The sequence below is a fragment of the Cryptomeria japonica genome, chromosome 2 (assembly GCF_030272615.1).
Source record: "Cryptomeria japonica chromosome 2, Sugi_1.0, whole genome shotgun sequence".
Taxonomy (NCBI): Eukaryota; Viridiplantae; Streptophyta; class Pinopsida; order Cupressales; family Cupressaceae; genus Cryptomeria; species Cryptomeria japonica.
This window is the reverse complement of record NC_081406.1, coordinates 277,162,743-277,182,854: the sequence shown is the minus strand read 5'-3', so window position 1 is coordinate 277,182,854 and position 20,112 is coordinate 277,162,743. Positions and strand designations below refer to the sequence as shown.

At 34.0% G+C, this 20,112-nt stretch overlaps 1 protein-coding gene across 1 annotated transcript; it reads right to left on the bottom strand.

The window, feature by feature from the left end:
• Positions 1-212: 212 nt before the first annotated feature.
• LOC131030522 (protein EXORDIUM-like 2) lies at positions 213-1,489 on the bottom strand. Its single transcript, XM_057961373.2, has one exon. The coding sequence runs from the start codon at positions 1,280-1,282 to the stop codon at positions 296-298; it is 987 nt and encodes a 328-aa protein (XP_057817356.1). The 5' UTR covers positions 1,283-1,489; the 3' UTR covers positions 213-295.
• Positions 1,490-20,112: the final 18,623 nt, after the last annotated feature.

Genomic DNA, 20,112 nt, shown 5'->3' with positions numbered 1-20,112 from the left:
TCTGATAACAAAGACTTCACTCAATTTTAACTATCGATTTAGATGGTTGAAATCATCTTGTAGTATGAATAAACTGTTGATTTACCTGCTTGAAATCATAGATTCAGATGTGAGTTGAGATGTGGGTCCATTACACATTGAATGTTGTTGTGATATGGATCCATTACACATTGCACGAAAGAAGATAAGAAACTTCATCTCGTAACAAAAAGTTAAAGCTCCAAATGGCTGGACTATTCGTCATCCTCTAATTATTAAAAAAACAAATACAAATTAGCTAACGTATGACTAAGATTCATCCAAGAGTGGTCTTGCAAGATGCAGTGAGTGGACTCCACAGAGCAGGCAGAAGGAAAGTCCTCCCAGTGATGCCATAAACATTATAACTTGCGTTGGTCTTGTTATCCATGAGAAGCTTACCAGGATAGGAAGGATAAGCGCCAGGCCCAAATACTCCACTGCAGGCAGTAGCAGCCTCCTGTGGAGCAGAGGCAAGGCCTGCATAATACCCATCACCGAAAGGATCAGACGCTGTTCCAGCCAAGATTGTTGCAATCACAATGACCATGCCATCAATCCCCACGTCTCCATTGGGTGGAATTAGAGGTGGAATAGGAGGTCCATATCCAGGATATGCAAATGGCCACGAACAATAGCCAGGACACTGAACACCAGAGTTGCCCACCCAAGATATCACCACTTTTTTTCTATTAGACACCTTCATAGAATCATGAAACCCACAAGAACTCATGCAGAATCTCTCTACAAAAACGTCCTCTGCTGTCAAGACCAGATAAATTCCTTTTGGGTTTATAGGAAATTGTTTCTTGACCAAGGCACTTCTTATGAGAGAACCCATTGAGCTCCTATTCAATGACTTTCCTATTGAGCACGACACATCTGAGGCCTGCTTGGCAAGCCTGACATTAGGGGATATACTTGTATTAGAGGAATCCTTGTAGCTTCGCAAGATTGCCCACCAGCTCTTCAAAGAAGGCTGGCTATTTTGGCTGTAATTGAAAGAAGAGAAGAAATCAAGGATGGGAGTCTTTTGGGCAAGGGTGAATTTACCATACCAGAGAATATAGACATTGATGTATTCAGGACCCGTGAGAAGGGGTCCCCCATGGTAACTTAATACAAGAGGGGTATCTGGTTCTAATTCAGATAACCCACTGCTGTGGTTGAACTGGGATGAATCTATACTAGCAAATGACTCATGAGCAAGACCACAGGCGATTAGCAGAAAGCCCAGAAAGCCTTTATATATTATGCCAGACATTCTCAGAGTTTTGGTCCAAAAGGAGATAAAACCTTCAACTTAATCTGTCCTTCGCTTTGTGGGTATGCATTAAATAGCCAGTCGCCAGGCGCACGCTTGGAATCAATTAACACTGGACGCAAATTACTGGAGGGCTCTTCCATATTGCTGAGAAGGAATGATTTTGATTTTAGATGGATAATTCTGATGGGTATTCCAAATTCTAATGGAGTATGGAAGCAAAATAGGGATGCTACAAGTTAGAAGCTATTGTGGAACTCTTGTCACCAGCTGGCGCCTTGAAAGAGTTGAGGTCGACGGCTTTTAGTCTGCCGGCTGATCTCATTTCGATTGGTGTATGACAGTTGTTTGTAGGTCACAGTGGAGTGTGGACTGGAATCCACTTACCTTAGTAGTAGAGGCGACCACAAAAGCTGGCGGAGAAATCGTGGGAGATACCTTCTCCCAAATTCCCATTCCCCGGATAAAATAATTACACAAACTTGTCAATTATAAAACAACACGGTTCCCTGTTAATGATGCTTCAGTTTGGCGTACATAATTGAAATTGATTTATTTAGCAAGAGAACTAATTTAATACCTTGATCTGTTTGAGAAGATAGGGAGGTTCTGTTCTAAATTGTCATTGATAATGCAGTCTGGTTGCTTACATAATATATAAATCTATTATATATTCTATATTCTATAATATAAATATATTAGCAATCATAGTTTGGTGTGTAATAGATGCATTGAAGAGGTGTGGAAGGTCAATTAGGGAGAATTTTGGTATATTTTTTGCATATAGTTGTGCAATACATGAGGTCAATTGGTAGGTCATATAGCAAATGATGTTGTTTGAGCAACAAAGGCATTGATCGAGTAGTGATAGCTTCAAATCAATTATTCATCCACTTATAGGGATCCAAATATGAGTAAAACAAAACCTTTGAATCATAAGATAATCAGGGTACATTATCAACAAGGTCATGTTATGTTTGCAATAGGGAGAGAGGAAGAGAAAGGGAGAGATTGTGATAGAAAAACAAAGAGATAGAGGGGCGAAGAGTGAGCTAGAGAGGGGTAAAGGGATAACTTAGATAGAGAGGGAGAGGGAGAGGGAGAGGGAGAGGAGAGGGAAAGGTAAAAAGAGAGAGGAGGGAAGGATAATCCTTTGAAACTTGTCACAAGGCTAATCCTTCAATCCATGTCAACCCCTCTCATGCAATCTTAGCCATCCATGCCACTTTGCCTCTTGACCCTTCATTCTTCCTCCAAAATTTTATAAATAGTAGCCTTCACCCGGGAGAGGGAGAGGGAGAGGAAGAGGAGAGGGAAAGGTAAAAAGAGAGAGGAGGGAAGGATAATCCTTTGAAACTTGTCACAAGGCTAATCCTTCAATCCATGTCAACCCCTCTCATGAAATCTTAGCCATCCATGCCACTTTGCCTCTTGACCCTTCATTCTTCCTCCAAAATTTTATAAATAGTAGCCTTCACCCGTCACCAATTCACCACTTGAATTTGCTCTATTACTATGCTCAAATTTCCATCATAATATATGTTGTTTTGTTGATATACATAGCAATCCACATTCTAATCAACAACGGAGCAAATCAAGTGAGTTTGGGTGCATCACTTTGGCCCAAGCAAGAGGATAAGGTATAATGGATTTCAAGCTTTAATTCTTGTCATTTTATGTATTTCTCCATTACATTTTCTCATCTTCATTTTGGTGCACTCGATGAGACCCACGTCCCTAAGTTCTAACTAAAAATTGGGGTGGTTGTGTAACTTTTTATGTTGTAGGTTCTAGAATAGTGCCTTTGCCCTATGTTTCGATGCCTCGTGGTTTAGTGCCACCACCTACATTTCAACACCTCCACCTTTTGCACATTAACACTTTGTTTTTGAGTGTATGGTCTCTAATTTTTTGTGTTTCATTTGATTTTGTTAATTAACCTTGAGATTGTTTTGTTTATTTTTTCTTAGTCTTTTTGTCAAAATAACAAGTGGTTTCGCAGATTTTAACCATTGAGTTTGTAGGTTTTGTGATTCGGTGCCTACGCTTTGCGCATCAGTGACTCTACTATTCAGAGTCTTCATCTGAACATCAATGCCTCTGTTTGTACATTGGTGCCTCTACAAACACTTGTTTATTTTGTTCATTTTTCTATATTTGTAACCTTTGTGTTTTGGTGCTTGTATGTTTCAACACCTACACCTACATTTTGGTGCTAGTGTTGTAAATTTGCAGCTTATCATATTTTTTAACTAGCTTAATATTTTTATAAAGGAAAATCTAAAAGTCAAAAAGAAAATTCCAATTTGTCTATTTTGCAAGTTTTTTATTATGTTTTTATTAGCTTTCCATACTCTATTTTTTGTGCTAATCTATTGTTGTCTATGTTTCAGCTCCTATGTGTTTTAGCACCTATGCCCTATATTTTGGTGCCTATGCAATTTTTAGTTTTTACTATTTTTGGCTAACTACTAATGATTGGTGCAACTTGATTATGATTGCCAGAGATTCATTTGGTAAATACTAACATATTTGTTGTAGGTTCACTTATCCAAGTCTTATTTTTCACTAGTTTACTTGCACTAAATTGAAGTAGGGGGAATTAACTTGTTTGATGTGTTTGGAAAACTTGTAATTGGTGTATGCTCTCCCCTTGCACCCTTATACAACTTTGGATGACCAAAATCCTTGCAATTTTTCATTTTGTGTTTTAGAGTAGAAACCGAAAGTGTTGTGTATGTATCCTCTCCCCTTGTGTGTTTGTGCGACCTTGGGTGTAAGAGAAATACCAAAAAAATTCCTTTTTATTTTTTTAAAACTAGGAGGCTTGTGTGGGGATTTCATCAACCCAAGGGATGACCTTAGCCACATATATCGAAGGGGTATATAAAGGGGTGATAACAAAATTTGTATCCCAATCTATGTCACATTATAATTAGTAAAATCTTGAAGCTTGGGTGATACCAAGATAGGGGTGCAAGATTGGTCCAAGCAACTTAATTAGCGTTCCTGACCCACACTTGTGATGAACTTAGTGTTCATGGTTATGCTTCACATACCTTGAGTATTTGGAGGACTCCCCTAGGGGTGAACTCACAATAATGGTTCCCAATTTTGCCCACGAACAAAATTCATGGAGTGGGAAATTTTTCTTTTTGGGTGGTTCAAACAAACTAGGGGTGTTCGAGAGAACTGCCCCCGTGGGTTTGATCGAACCCACCATCGGATTCAGGTTCGATTGAACCCAAGATGGATTTGGGGGTTCGATCGAACCTACCATCGGATTCGGGTTCGATCAAACCCGAGATGGATTTGGGGGTTCGATTGAACCCAAGCTCAATAAAATATTTATTTTGATGGGGTTCGATCGAACCATTTTAAAAATTATTTTAAAAAAAAACTCTATAAAAGCCGAAAATGACAGTTAAATTGTCATTTTCAACTTTGGAGTTTACTGTGGAGAGGGGGTTAGAGCGAACCCGACATCAACATTACATCACCATTCCTTGTCAGCAACGACCAGTGCTTCTCATCTTTCAGCTTTCGACCTACATTATTTCAGGTGCACAAAATAACCTTCTTTTTGTTTTATTTATTTATTATTAAATTTATTTAAAAATTAGTAAATAATTTGTTTGTTAATTTATTTTTTAATTAAATAATTATACTTTTTTTTTTTTTAGCATTTTAGAAAAACGTTAACAAAAACTTAGAAAACATATCTAAACTAAAATTTTAAAACTTAGAAAAACATCTGAAATTTTTTAGAAAAACATTAGCAAAATTAAAACTTAGAAAAATGTTAGAAAACTTAATTTAATGTTTTAATTTAACATTAATTTGTTTTTCTAATTAAATAACTGTATATGTATTATTTTTTTTCAACTATAAAAAAAAATGTTATGAAAAACTTAGAAAACTAAGGTAGTAAATTAAAACTTAGAAAAATGTTAAGAGAAACATTAGCAAAATTAAAAATTAGAAAAATGTTAGAAAACTAAATATAATAAATTAAAACGTTAGAAAAACTAAATAATAAATTAAAACTTAGAAAAATATTATAAAACTTAGATAATAAATTTAAACAAATTAGACAAACTGAAACCTCTATGACCCCTTTTCACATCCTATTACACACACAACATGACCCCTTTAGACCCCTTAAGACCACATATGCCCTTGACGACACTATATGACTCCTTAGGACCATAGAGGATCACATAGTGTCCTAAGGGGTCATATGTGGTCCTAAGGGGTCACGCATGTGTTCTAACACATGCGTGAACACATGCATGACCCCTTACGACCACATATGACCCCTTATAACATCCTAGTGTGTATGACATACCCCTTAAGATCACATAGTGTCCTAAGGGGTCATATGTGGTCCTAAGGGTTCACTCATCATGTGTTCTAACACATGTGTGACCCCTTAGGACCACATATGACCCCTTATAACATCCTAATGTGTTGTAGACATACCCCTTAATATCACATAGGTCCTAGAGGGTCATATGTGGTCCTAAGGTGTCACACGTGTGTTCTAACACATGCGTGACCCCTTAGGACCAAATATGACCCCTTATAACATCCTAGTATATACAACATACCCCTTAGGATCACATACTGTCCTACGAGGTCATATGTGGTCATAAGGGGTCATGCATGTGTTCTAACACATGTGTGACCCCTTACGACCACATATGACCCCTTATAACATCCTAGTGTGTATGACATATCCCTTAGGATCACAAAGTGTCCTAAGGGGTCATGTATGGTCATAAGGGGCCACACATGTGGGCAAGTGCAAGGTAATGAGTCACAAATTCATGGAAGTCCGTGCGCTAGAAAACACGCTCTTAAAAAAAAGGGGGCCCATTTATGCTTCAGGCTCCCGAGCCGAAAGGTAACGGAGGGCCGAAGCAAAAATAAATGAGCCCCCGTTTCTAAATCGTCTTTTTCCTTTTTTTTCCACAAGCCGCCCTTGTTTGTAAATGAGGGCCCATTCTATGGAAGTTGATTCCACAACCCGCCACTTGGCTCGGGATTAGGCCCGAGATAGGCCTGGGATGGCCACACCTGAGACATGGACTTGCAAATTCAAATCTCCATGAATGAAAGCACAAATATGATCTTTTGAAATAATTTATGTGCCTATAATTAGAGAACTTTTATACGAAATTAAAACCCATTTCAGATTATACTGTCTAGATTCTAAATATGTAAATTTATTTAAAAATTGATTATTTTAACTATTTTTTATTTAATTTATACTAAATAGGGTCCATAAACTTGAAATGTTAACTAATTTTGTTAATTTAATAACTTTTTTATTTTAATGAATTTTGAAAAAAAAATTATATCTCATCAATCTACACAAAATTCTTTTCTATTTAAAAAAAATAAATTAAAAAATGTTAAGTTTACGTCAAATTATGTGGGTCGTACACGTCAAATTTTTAAAAACATAATTACGGTCCTTAAAAATTAATTAAAAATTAAATATTAGAAAAAAAAATTACAGAAATATATGCTCATCAATATTCAGTGAGTTACAAACCATTTCCTAAAACGGTTTGAGAAAATAATTTTAATTGTGTCAAAAAGTGTGGGTCGTACACATGCATGGTATGGTCCTGAAACATGCATTTTTAAAACATAGTTCTTAGAACTTCATTCCAAAAGTTATTTTTTATTATGTGGGTATTAAAATAAATTAAATATTTGGAAAGTACACTCAGAGGACTATCTTTTATATTATTGACTTTTTCCAAGATTCAATCTCCAAGTATTTCAAAATTTAAGCTCAAATGAGACAAAATCTGAAAATCAGGGAAAACACTTCCACCTTTTGGCCAAAAAGTGGACTCAGCTTCTTGCATTGACCCATGTGTTTTAACATATGCGTGACCCCTTTGGACCACATATGACCCCTTATAACATCCTAGTGTGTACGACATACCCCTTAAGATCATATAGTGTCCTAAGGGGTCATATGTAGTCCTAAGGGGTCACACATGTGTTCTAACACATGCGTGACCCCTTACGACCACATATGACCACTTATAACATCGTAGTCTATAGGACATACCCCTTAGGATCACATAGTGTCCTAAGAGGTCATATATGGTCCTAAGGGGCCACACATGTGTTCTAACACATGTGTGACCCCTTATGACTACATATGACCCCTTATAATATCCTAGTGTGTACGACATACCTCTTAGGATCACAAAGTGTCCTAAGGGATCATATATGGTCATAAGGGGTCACACATGTGTTCTAACACATGCGTGGTCCCCCTTAGGACCACATATGACCCCTTATAACGTCCTAGTGTATACAACATTCCCCTTAGGATCACATAGTGTCCTATTGGGTCATATGTTGTCATAGGGGGTCACGTATGTGTTCTAACACATGAGTCACTCCTTACGACTAGATATGACCCCTTATAACATCCTAGTGTATACGACATACCCCTTAGGATCACATAGTTTCCTAAGGGGTCATATATGGTCCTAAGGGGTCACGCATGTGTTTTAACACATGTGTCACCCCTTACTACCACATATGACCCCTTATAACATCCTAGTGTGTACGACATACCCCTTAAGATCACATTATGCTCATCCATACTAGTGGTAGGAGGTAAGGAGCCTGACCCCTCTCTTTCGACCTCCATTGGTTCAACTTGGGCAAGCTCTGCCCTATGTTCTTCAACTATAATGTGTTCTTCAACAGGTCTGTTTGCCTCAACTCCCGCTTGAGAACTTCCTTATTCTTGAGCTTGTTTTGCACATAAATTAAGATGACAGAGAATATTTTTAATGCAATGAAATTCCAAGTATAATTTGAAACCAAATTTCCAAGTCATAATAAGACCTAGAAATATTATGTCATAATACCTATGGACTATTATGCCATATTTAAGACCTATTATTGCATAATAGGTCCTAATATATGTGCAATATAGGTCTTAAGGGGACTCTTGAGTATAATGTGAAATGTTTTTGCATACGTGGTCATATTAAGTCATATAATAGAACCTATTATGACATAATAGGTTGTATTATGTCATATTTAAGACCTATAATCACATAATAAGTCCTAATATCACATAATACAAAAAAAATCAAAAAAAGGACATAAAGATTAAAAAGTAACAATATTATATCATTTTTGTATTTAGTCTTAAGAACTTTTAAGCATTTTTAAAAAAATAAAACATAATCATGAATATACAAGATTTTTCAATTTGTAAATATGATCATAATCAAACACATTAACTCATCAATAGAACTCATATTTTTTTATTCATCACTCTTGTATACCCTTAAAAAATATGTATTCATATAGATTAGTGTCAAAAATAGACTAGAAATAGAAGTTTTCTCAATAAAAAAAATACATTCTAAACATTAAAAGAGAATATCAATAAATCCTCTTATAACTTGAAGCAACTCATAAAGAATCACCCTTGAATATACATATAAGAACTTTACATAAGAGCTTTACACCTATCAAATGAAAGATAACACACTCAATGTGAGCATTACACCTTAATTAAACAACACTAACATCTATAGGGAACTCTTTCTTTCTAAAAAGAGAAGTAGCATATGATGAGTGACTATCCTCCAACTAAACACTATTTCCACATTTAAGATATTTTTTCCATGTGAATAAAATAGTCCTCTAAACACTTATTCACTATACTTGTTTTTACCACTTTGAGAAAAAAAGTGGCCTCTTTATACACAAGCCATATGTTCAACACACATTCTATCATCTTAGACGTATGCATAATAGTGGTGAATTAGATTTAAAGATTATATATCCTAAGGATAGTGACATAAAAATATCATGACATGTCAGTACACTAAAAATACAAGAATCAACAGCTAATAAATATCTAAGGAGGTTTATGCATGACCCACTTGTCAACTAAGCTAATGAACATCATGTATAAAATAAGGTAGCTTGTATAGATTATTATCCATAATCTTCTTATAATATGCATCCTCAAAGGAATGTGAACCTAAGGATAGAGATGTGGGAATGTCATGAAATATAGGAATAATATCAACATGAGAGTCAATAATATAATAAATATTTGAGGAGTTTTATTATAATCACATAAAGTATCATTTCTAAATATATCATCGAGAGATAATACATCGCCATCAATGCCAACATTCAATCAAGACAAAGTGATCAAAGGTAATATATCATCATATGCATGCAAACTACTAGTACTAGTTATAATGCGTGAAAAATATATTCTTGATGAAGCTCATTAACAATTAAAGTGAGAATATCTAAAAGAGAAGGAAAATGAACATTGTCTTTTTCAAATATGAGAAATCCTATCTATGATGAAAAAAAATACCTCCATATTAAATATCTCACTATTTATGAGATAAAATGACATGATATTAGTGATAATGGAAGAAATCTAATACAATAAATCATAGAAACACATTAAAATCATTTTGGCATTCATGCGCGAAACTTAAATGTGAAGATTAATTTATTACAATAAAAGCCACAAAAAGATTAGAGTTGATGGGTAGAAATTAGAGAGATAACATATGGTGGAAACCTAAACCTTAATCAAGGTAAAGTAATTAAAGATAATTATGTTGTCCCTTTAATATAAAAACTTCTCTCTCACAACTATTCCATGTTGATACCCCCGTTTGTGTAAAAGGATAATAGGAGTGTATGCAATGTCAAGTTCACCATTATGTAAAGATATAATATGGACCCTTTTAAATAATCTAAGCTAAGATAAAATAAATAATACTAATCAATAAACACCCTAACATTATGAACCTAGATATTATCAATACTGAACATGGCTTTTGAAACAACAAAGAGGGTTCAAGGATTTGGCTTTGGAAGTGGCAGTATAGTTGTTTATTGAAGACTACACAATATGATAAAAAACTATATTGTGTGATCAAACTAGAAATTAGTATAACTATACCTCAATAGATTAGATTTTTTTTTTTCTTCTTTATGTCACTTATGTGCCTACAAAAATGATTTCCTTAAATATAAAATCTTCCTTAATTATAGCAGTAACCATTTGTAGATTGCTGGAAGATGGAAATTGGTCATTACAAGGAAAAAGATAACGTGTCAAATCGAATTAGGAATCAATTAAGAGAGCACTCAGTGTTTTGGGCCGACATGGTTGTTGTGAGAAACGCTGTACATAGAAGTAAAAATGAATCGAGCGAATACATGATATTATAGACTGTTAACAAAACCATTGTCTATGCAGCACCCAAACTTACCATTTGATTGTATGATAGACGTTGCCATTATAGACTGTTAACAAATACATTGATGAGTTGTTATTCTGATTTTAAGCGGACAAGAACATGTAACTACACACTTTTTATGGGCTATAGTTACTTGAGGTTCTCGACAATTGATTGAAATCTCCAGTGTTTGAAGGCCACGTAGGAGGTTTCTGTGATGTGGAGCTTAAATAAACCAGTCATTTCTAAACCAATTTTGACCCACCACATATTCAAGCTATTGATGACGATCTGAACAACAAATTTCCACGCCATCCTAATCCGGTCTCCTATTTCGTTTTCAGTATAAAGTCTATCAAATTGCAGTTGTTAAGACGAGAGAGAGTTTTGAGTAGAGCATAGATGGCTGGGATATCTTCTTAGGCATTGAACAGCTGGCGATGAGACTAAATAAAGATGCTTTACTCAATACAATAAATGGAAGGGTGGATGTAGCTGTACTCGTACTTACAATTGGCAATGGGAGGACCACTCTCCAGAATATACATTGGGGACGAGTCATAGAAAAATAGACCTAAAAGTACGACGTAGCTATTATTATATGGGAATCTTATCTTTATGAGTGATATAGCATTGAATACGTCCCGTCTCTTTAGAAGAATAATGTAACACTGAGATTTTTATTAAAAAAATAAAAAAAATATTAATTATAGTATTTTAATAGTTTTTAATCAAATTTATTGATTTATATTTTATGAGTAGTAGTTTAAATGAATTTATCTTTCATAATTATGAATGATCGAATTAATATTTATTATATTTAGGTGATGCATATAAGATTGCTAAATGAACATTTTTTGGAAGGTCACTAATTTCATTGTTATTTTAGCTCCAGTAAGCATACATTTAATCATGAAGTTCTCCCAAGGCCAAGTCCACTTGAGCTACCTTATTCACAAAACATTTAACAAGTGTTGTACCTCGTGAACCATTCATTATAGAAGCCCTTTATCTCATCTATTGATGAGTAGATTTTTTTTCACAATGTGTGGAACCATGATGTTTTATTAGAATTGTACTATGTAAATTTTTAGTCAAACTCATTGACCCATATTTCATTAGATTGTTAGTAGACTAGATTGCTAAATTATTTTGTTAGAAGTTAGAGGTAGATTTTAGAGTTAGCAAACACCTTTGTTCTAGATCTTTTAACATACAATTTTAAGATTTAGGATAGAGGCAATGTAAATATTATTATTTATTTTGAGTCATTCATTTTCTTACAAATTGTCTATCAAAACTATTCTAGATCAGGAAGTATTTCTGTAATGTACAATTGGTGTAAGATTGTGCAATAGATGTACAGTTACATGGAGTATGTTTATATATGTTTGTAATAATAAATTATGATATTTTATATTATTTCCAAAGCTTTGCTGATAATCTATGTGAATTGGTATAGTGTTTCAATCAATTGTGACTATTTCAGTGAATAATCTATCATACATTTTGGTCCGGATAGTGGTTGATATCTATCAGATGATTATGCAACTTTAGATAAATGCTTATGGATGAGAATTTTCATTATAACTCAACTTTTAGAAGGATATATGGTATATAGTTAAATTTATTTAAGTCTGAGTTTCGGTTGGAGTAGTTATAGTGTAGTGGTGTGAGGAGAGCATTGCATTCCTCAAATTTTAGATTGAAAGAGTGATGTAGGTAGTTGATTTGGGTTCCTTGATATCATATGTTATTGTGTTGATCATTTGTAAGTATATTTGGTGGTTTGAATTGAAGTTTGGGAAAGTTATGTTCGACATGCATTAACTATATTATTATTTGGGGTTGACTCATGGTGCTCTTTGGTCAATACAATAACGTGTGGTTGCATAAGAACCATTTTGGGAGTATTCGGAATGTGTTCTAATGTGGTGTGACTCTTCACACACATCATTTTCCTTCCACATTTACATTGGAGATTGTTTTGGTGCTGATGGTTATGTATGAACATGTTACATCTAATTAGTTTGACCTAATAGAAGTTGTTGGAGTTGTGAATGGTATATAAAGGTTAGAATAATTGTGCAGATGTATGAATAAGTTGTGTGTGCAATGTAAAGTGAATGCAAAGTGATATAAAGGTTCAGAGATTTAGTAGAGCAGTGATGAAAACAAATTCTGATGTATACTAAATTATAAGTTTCTATTGACATTCTAGTAGATGTAGCTTTCTAGATTTTAATCCTATTGATGTCATTATATCTATTGAATTGTATCTTTCCCTAAAGAACTGACATTACCATATCTTGCCCTAAGATTGTGCGCCTTAGCCTGCAAGTCACTCCCAGAGCAATGAGCTCCCTGGCCTTTGGCCTAAACTTTGTAAATAATTTCATATGTTGTGTGTGATTCTCATTGTGGTTTTTCCCAATTTGTATATTCAACATAAAAATCTTGGTGTTTATGCATGAATGGTTTTTTATTTTTAGTTATATATTTTTCATGCTTATGGTAGATTGAATGAATGATCAGTAAAAGGATAAATTAATTAGGTTTTGAAGCTTGTCTTCTTTTTTGAGACTCTTTCCAAGACTATGTTGGTTATTTGTAGAAGCAAGGTGGTTGAGAGGGGGATCTTTGGGGCTCTCCTCTTGTTCAAGCCTACTGACTTTAAGGTTTTACGGGTAGTTTTTTTTGGTTTGTGGTGTTTTTGGTTGGGAGTTTCTTTTTCCTTTTTAGAGAAGAAGTTTGTTCTCTTAGGTACTGAGTGGGCTCTATTTTCTATTTTCTTAGATTTTTAGTTGAGGGTCCTTGTTTCATCTTGGTCTATCTCCACATTTCTTCTATTGAGGTTAAGAGTTCTCCTATGGAGGTGGAGATCGTTGCTCTGGGAGAAGTTGAGGGTTCGTATCTCCTCTAGTTGCTCTTCTATGGCTAGTGGCAATGCCATAGAAGAGCATAGGAAAAGAAGCACGAAGCGCAAGCTTTCCATGTTTGATTCTTCACAAACTCTCAAGCTTTCTGAAACTTATTGAAGCAGAAAGAAAATGGCTTAATGAATAAAATAGGACAATGAGAAACATGGAAAACCTTATGGTTTTATAAGGTGGTATTCTTAGAAGAATTTGGAAGTCGGTCAAATACCATCTTCATTAAGGCTGGCAAATAGCTGGACATCACCCATTTATGACAGACAGGCGACAAATTTGAAGTCGGTGGGTCGATGAGAAATTGACCATTTTGAAGATAGGCGACGACGATTCTGTTCAATATTGTGAGGTTCCCGAATAGTAGGATAGGTGAATTATTCCAAATGAAACCAAAAGATGTTATTGACCAGACCAGAATATAGTGGGCTATTCTTGTCACGTTTCTATAACGACCATAGCCCATATCTTTGCATTAAACGCTGCCACTAATGACCAAAAACGTAAGCTTCTGTAATTTCTTCACGTAGACCCACCGTCCAACAACTCTAATGGGGATGATTATCAGGAACGAATCTTCGAGGAGTCGTCATGGACCAGAGAAAATGACGTTGGAGCAATATTACAGCCTGTCAAATTCTTTCCTTGACGCGTCGTACGAACAAGGGATTTTATTCTTGTGTCTTTTATTGGCTCAAATATCTGGTATGCCCCGTTATATCAAATAGGCACCAAACTCATATTTTATGAGGTTAATTACCTGTTAAAATATCTTTTTTTCGCGATACAGTTCCATGGCCACCTGCACCAGGATTCAAGATTTAGAATTAAAATAATGACCTCATATGTCATGTTCTTTCTACATGTTTTTACTCCTGTGGATGGATAGACATCTTGTGCTCGAGATAAAGCTTCAAATGCATGCTTTATCTTATCACCAAGCATGGAAATAAATTTCAATTTTCACTTCTCCATGAGTTCTGTTTGAATATATAAGATCTCTTTTTCGAAACGTGCCCTAGAAATAGGTAGCAATTCATTGAAGATGTCAATTATTCAAATTTGTCGGTTGGAATAGGTATCTTCTTCTCACCCTACACAAATTTTTTCATGGGCCCCTCATTAATTCAATGGTATTGATTATAAGTAGTGCTTATGTCCCGAAAACAATTTTAATTCAATTAGGATGATTAAACAATATGTTTATCAAATAGAATTTACATAAAAGCGATTTGACTATATAATATCCTATATTTTTAATTATGATGGTGGTTTGGATTTTATTGTTGAATGGTCAAAGTGAAGTGACAAATGGTTTAAATGGTTTAAATGAGAAATCATAATACAAATTAGAGGTCAAGAGGATGTAGCATAGCTTGTTGAGATATAGGCTATTATGGACAAAGCTATGTTGTGTGACCTAGTACAAAATTGATCATTTTATGTAAATGAGTCTATGTTATATAATTTAGTTTTCTACTATTATGGGCTTCAAATCTACTTGTCTACATTTTTAATTTATTTATGAACATTGTTGTTACTATAGGCATATTAGGGCTTGCTTCAAGACAAGAGGAGGAATCCTAGGCTTATCTTGGAAGTAATCAATCATTCAGAGATGAACAAATTTTCAAAGGCATGCCACACATTTCATATGAATGTAGAGCTAGTCGATGAAAGCATAGTTGCAATGCTTAAATGAAAAATTTATCTTTGGATGCTTTGGAACTAAATATACTTTTAGGTGAATATTTTTTCCACTTGATTATAGTTGTATTATAACATGTTCATATTCACTCAATTCACATTTTCGTCACTCATGCCACTAAAACAATATCTATTTCATAAAAGCATTAGATTTGGAGCATATAATGTAAAGTTTAAAGGTGTTGTAGACCAAGTCATGCTGTGTGGCTTAATATAAGGTGTCATATGTCCTAGATATGTGACCTCATTTAGACTAAGGGAGATCATAATAGTTTGGGACTCGAATAATGAAAATTGGCAAGGGTTGATATTTGTGCATGCATTCAAAGTGGAATGAAATATAGGGTATGCACTTTTATTTGTTACATTTTAACTTCCCTTTAGTGTGTGTGAATCTATATGAATCATGCACACTAGAGAGTAAACATGAAATGGATATAAGCAAAAAAATTAGAATATTGAAGTTGATGATTAAACCCCAAGATCATAATAATCGTTTATAAGAAAATTACCTATCACAATGGAGATCAAGAAAGATAGGTTTTCTCAATAGCCTTATAACTATATTAATGCATAAACCTAAACTAATCATTGCAATGAATGATCAATCCTTATGAAAAGGAGATAAAACCCCTATATATAAAACCTTACGGGTGGATTTAAATTAGTCAATGACAAATGTCCTCATCTTATGCAATAAGACAATATGACCTATATTTAGATCAAACCAATAAAAGAAAAAGAACTCCTAAGTTCAACTTAAGTAAGTAAAGCAAAGGGGAACTAATTATTAATTAATTAATTGATTGATTAATTAGGTAATTAACATCTTACTCTAAAAACCCCACCTTAAGATTAACTGGGCGAGATACTAAAACCCTAATGATGAATGCATTAATTGATTCATAGATAGATCGTAGCTACAAGGCCATGAGGTACCCATGTACAAACAAATGAAATCTCTCATAATCAGAGAAAGGGAAAAAAGCTTGTGGGAAAAAATTTCTCCTTGAAAGAGATAAAAAAGAAATAAAATCCATACATGTGACAAATTATTATAGGACTCGACATGTCCCCCTAAGTACTACTTCAATCACATAAGTATAATCAAGATTCCCTCCATAGGAGAGAAAAGTAGAGATGGTGGATCTAACTTGCAAAGAAGAAGCTCTAATGTAAATAGTAAATGCTCAAACATGAATGTTAATGATGACCAAAGATCAAAAAATAATGTTGCTATCCTTAGGAAGAAATAATTCTATTGGCCAAGGTAGAAGCAACTTTGTGAAAAGAGAGGCACGATCAAATATCCTTTGTGAAATAATGTTCTTATCCTTATGAGAGAATTTTTAGAAATTACCATATATACTTAATGTTTTTTATTACAGTAAAAACAAGTTTTGAAGGGACCCGAAACCCTTTACAATTAGTCAAAACCAAAATAAGACATGAAAACCCGTACAAAAAAACAAAGTGTTGCCAAAAGAGATAAACAAAGAACAAGGCAGCCCAACACCAACAAAAAACTTGCAAAAAACTAGATAGAGACCAAAGAAAATTAAGCCAAAGTCTTTAAAGTCTCAACAACCTCTGCTTCCAGCTAATTCATATTCCTAAGCAACTTAATGATAATTTAAGTTTGTAAGCCTATTATTTATGGTAAGTATAATATTAAATTAAATTTATTTTATTTAAAAAATTATAATTCTAATTATATAAAAAATGAATATAAAATAAAAATTTAAAAACTAAACCTCTTGCATATCTTTTGACAAAATCCATTTGTCTTGATACTTGGAACATGTGCTTAAAAACAAGTGATGTGTCTTTTTACAAAACACACTAACACACCAATCAACACATTTTACATTCAAGTTGGCAAGTAACAACTAATAAGAAGGGAGTTGTTTTCGATCTAATTTTAAATCTGAGTTTTCTAATTAACTAGTAATTTATATGATGTAGATTTAACTAGGCTCATTTTCACCTCAAGAATTTCATTCCGGATAATATATAGATAAAATTAAAAAAAATCTAAACTCTTAAGACTTGAAACAGTACAATTAAATAAAATTCAAGTTTATTATCATTTTTCACATAAAAACATTAATTATACATTAATCATTACATTCTAAATAAATAAACCAAAACAAATTGCCTCAAAAACAATTTTCAACATTAGCAATAAGTTTATAATTTTATGTAGACTAATTCCCTTTGATTACTTAGATGAGAATACCTTCCACCTTAAGTTAGGATAAAACATTCTAGGTTGGATTCACGAGCTACTTATTCCGAAGGTAGTTTTAAGATGCTATCGGTCTAATCTTAGAGCGTAGCCAAGCAAAGACAAAAATAAAATTGTTTGTAAAGAACTAGCACTTCTTACACTAAAATAAATATAGTTACCCAATTCAGTAAATGGAAGGGTGGATGCAGCTGTACTCGTACTTACAATTGGCAATGGAAGGACCCCTCTTCAAAATATACTTTGGGGAAGAGTCGTACCTTGTACATTGGCGTGGGTAATACAAACTCTTTCCAAGAACAATACGCATATGCAGACATCATTGACCCATATTTCATTGGATTGCTAAATTAGTCTGTTAGAAGTTAGAGGTTAGATGTAATATAAATATATTTATTTATTTTGAGTTATTCATTTTCTTACAAAATGTCTATCAAAACTTCTTTTGATTAAAAAGTAGTTCTTTAATGTGAAATTGGTATAAGGTTGTGCAATAGATGTATAGTTACATGGAATATATTTATAATAATAAATTATGATATGTTATAATGTTTCTAGAGTTCTGTTGATAATCTATGTGAACTGGTATAGTGTTTCAATCAATTGCACGACTGTTCCAGTGAATAGTCTATCATACATTTTGGTCCAGTTAGTAGTAGATATCTATTAGACAATTATGCAGTTTTAGATAAATGATTATGGATGAGCATTCTCATTATATCTCATCGTTTTAGAATGATATGTGGTATATAGTAATATTTATTAAAGTCAAAGTTTCAGTTGGAGTAGTTATAGTGCAGTGGTTCGAGGAATGCGTTGCATTCCTTGAATTTTAGATTGAAAGAGTGATGCAGGTAGTTGAATTGGGTTCCTTGATATCATATATGTTTATGTTTTAATCATTTGTAAGTATATTTGTCGATCTGCATTGAAGTTTGGGAAAGTTATGTTCCACATGCATTAACTATATTATTATTTGGGGCCAGCTAATGGTGTTCTTTAGTCAATGTGGTAGTGTGTGATTGCATGAGAACCGTTTTCAAAGTATTTGGAAGGTGTACTAACATGATGTGACTCTTCACACACTTCATTTTCCTTCCACATTTGAATTGGAGATTGTTTTTGGTTGATGGTTATGTATGAACATGTTACATCTATTTAATCTAACCTAATTGATGTTGTTGGAGTCACGAATGGTATATAAAGGTTAGAATAATCATGTAGATGTATGAATAAGTTATGTGTGCAATGTAAAGTGATTTAAAGTTGAGAGATTCAATAGACAAGTGATAAAGACAAATTCTGATGTATGCTAAATTCTGAGTTGTTATCGACATGCTAGTAGATATAGCTTTCTACAATTTAATCCTATTGATGTCATTATATCTAATGAATTGTATGTTTCCCTGAAGAAGTGATCTTTAGTTTGTGCAAGGCATTACTATATCTTTCCCTAAGGTTGTATGCCCTAGCCTGCAAGTCACTCCCAGAGCAATGAGATCCTTGGCCTTCGTCTTAAACTTTGTAAATAATTTCATATATATTGTAGGTGTGATTCTCATTGTGGTTTTTCCTAGTTTGTATTTTCAACATGAAAAATCTTGGTGTTTATGTGTGAATGGTTTTTTATTCCGGTTATTTACTTTTCATGCTTATGGTAGATGGAATGAATGATCACTAAAAGGATAAACTGATTCACCCCCCTCTCAACTTCTAGTTTTATTCAACGTCTACAAAACTAATTTTCTCACTAATTTAAACATAATGTGCAAATACAATCATTAACTATTAATACTTCTTGCATGTATTTTGATCAAATCTATTTGTCTTGATGCTTGGAACATGTACCTTAAAATGAGTGGCAATGGCAACATTCAAATTTGAGAATGAATGGCTAGGGATGATGCCCATGAGGAAGGCAATTTCAATGCTAATGTGAATGATTGGGCAGAGCTTGTTAATTATATTATTTGGCAAATGAGTTTTTCCACATCCCTGCCTCATGAGAGCTTCATTTCCCTTTCTGCCTGGGGTGTTGCTTGTGGTGGAGGCTTCGCAGTGGTGTACCTCTCTTCCTTTGGGATGCTTTGACATTTTTTTCTCCGTTTCTCATTGATGATCTATTCTTCTATTATGGGATTTGTTTTTGTTGCCAATAGCCTAGCTTTAGTTGTTGCTATAATAGTATTGTGGGTTGGTTTGGTGTTTTCTATTGTGGTTTGAAGAGCTTTTGTTCTCTTGACTTGGAGGTCTTTGGAACTTTCATGGGTTGTTTTTTGGTGTTTGGTACATTTTTAGGGTTCTTTCGAGGACCTGCTCTGGCTATTTTGGCTATTTGGAGAAGGGAGCTACTTCTTTTTCCTCCTCTATGGGTTGTAGTTTTTGGTGGCTCTAGATTTTTCTGGTGACTAGCTTTTGTGGTCTTTCAAGTTGGGGTATTAGACTGAGGAGGGTTTAAGGGTTGTTTTTGACTTTCGATCTAAATTGGATCTGGGTATTTTATTCCTATATTTGGGCCTATGTCTTGAAGGCCAATATTTTTGCTTACTTTATGGTGCGATTTGTCCATTGTTTTCATTTTTGTGTCTGGAAGACTATTTTTTTTAAGCTTGTTTTCTTTTTGGAGACTCTTTCGAAGAATATGTTGGTTATTTGTAGAAGCAGGGTGGTTGA

Coding starts and splice junctions, on each gene's coding strand:
- LOC131030522 (XM_057961373.2), bottom strand. CDS start 1,282: ATGTCTGGCATAATATATAAAGGCTTTCTGGGCTTTCTGCTAATCGCC.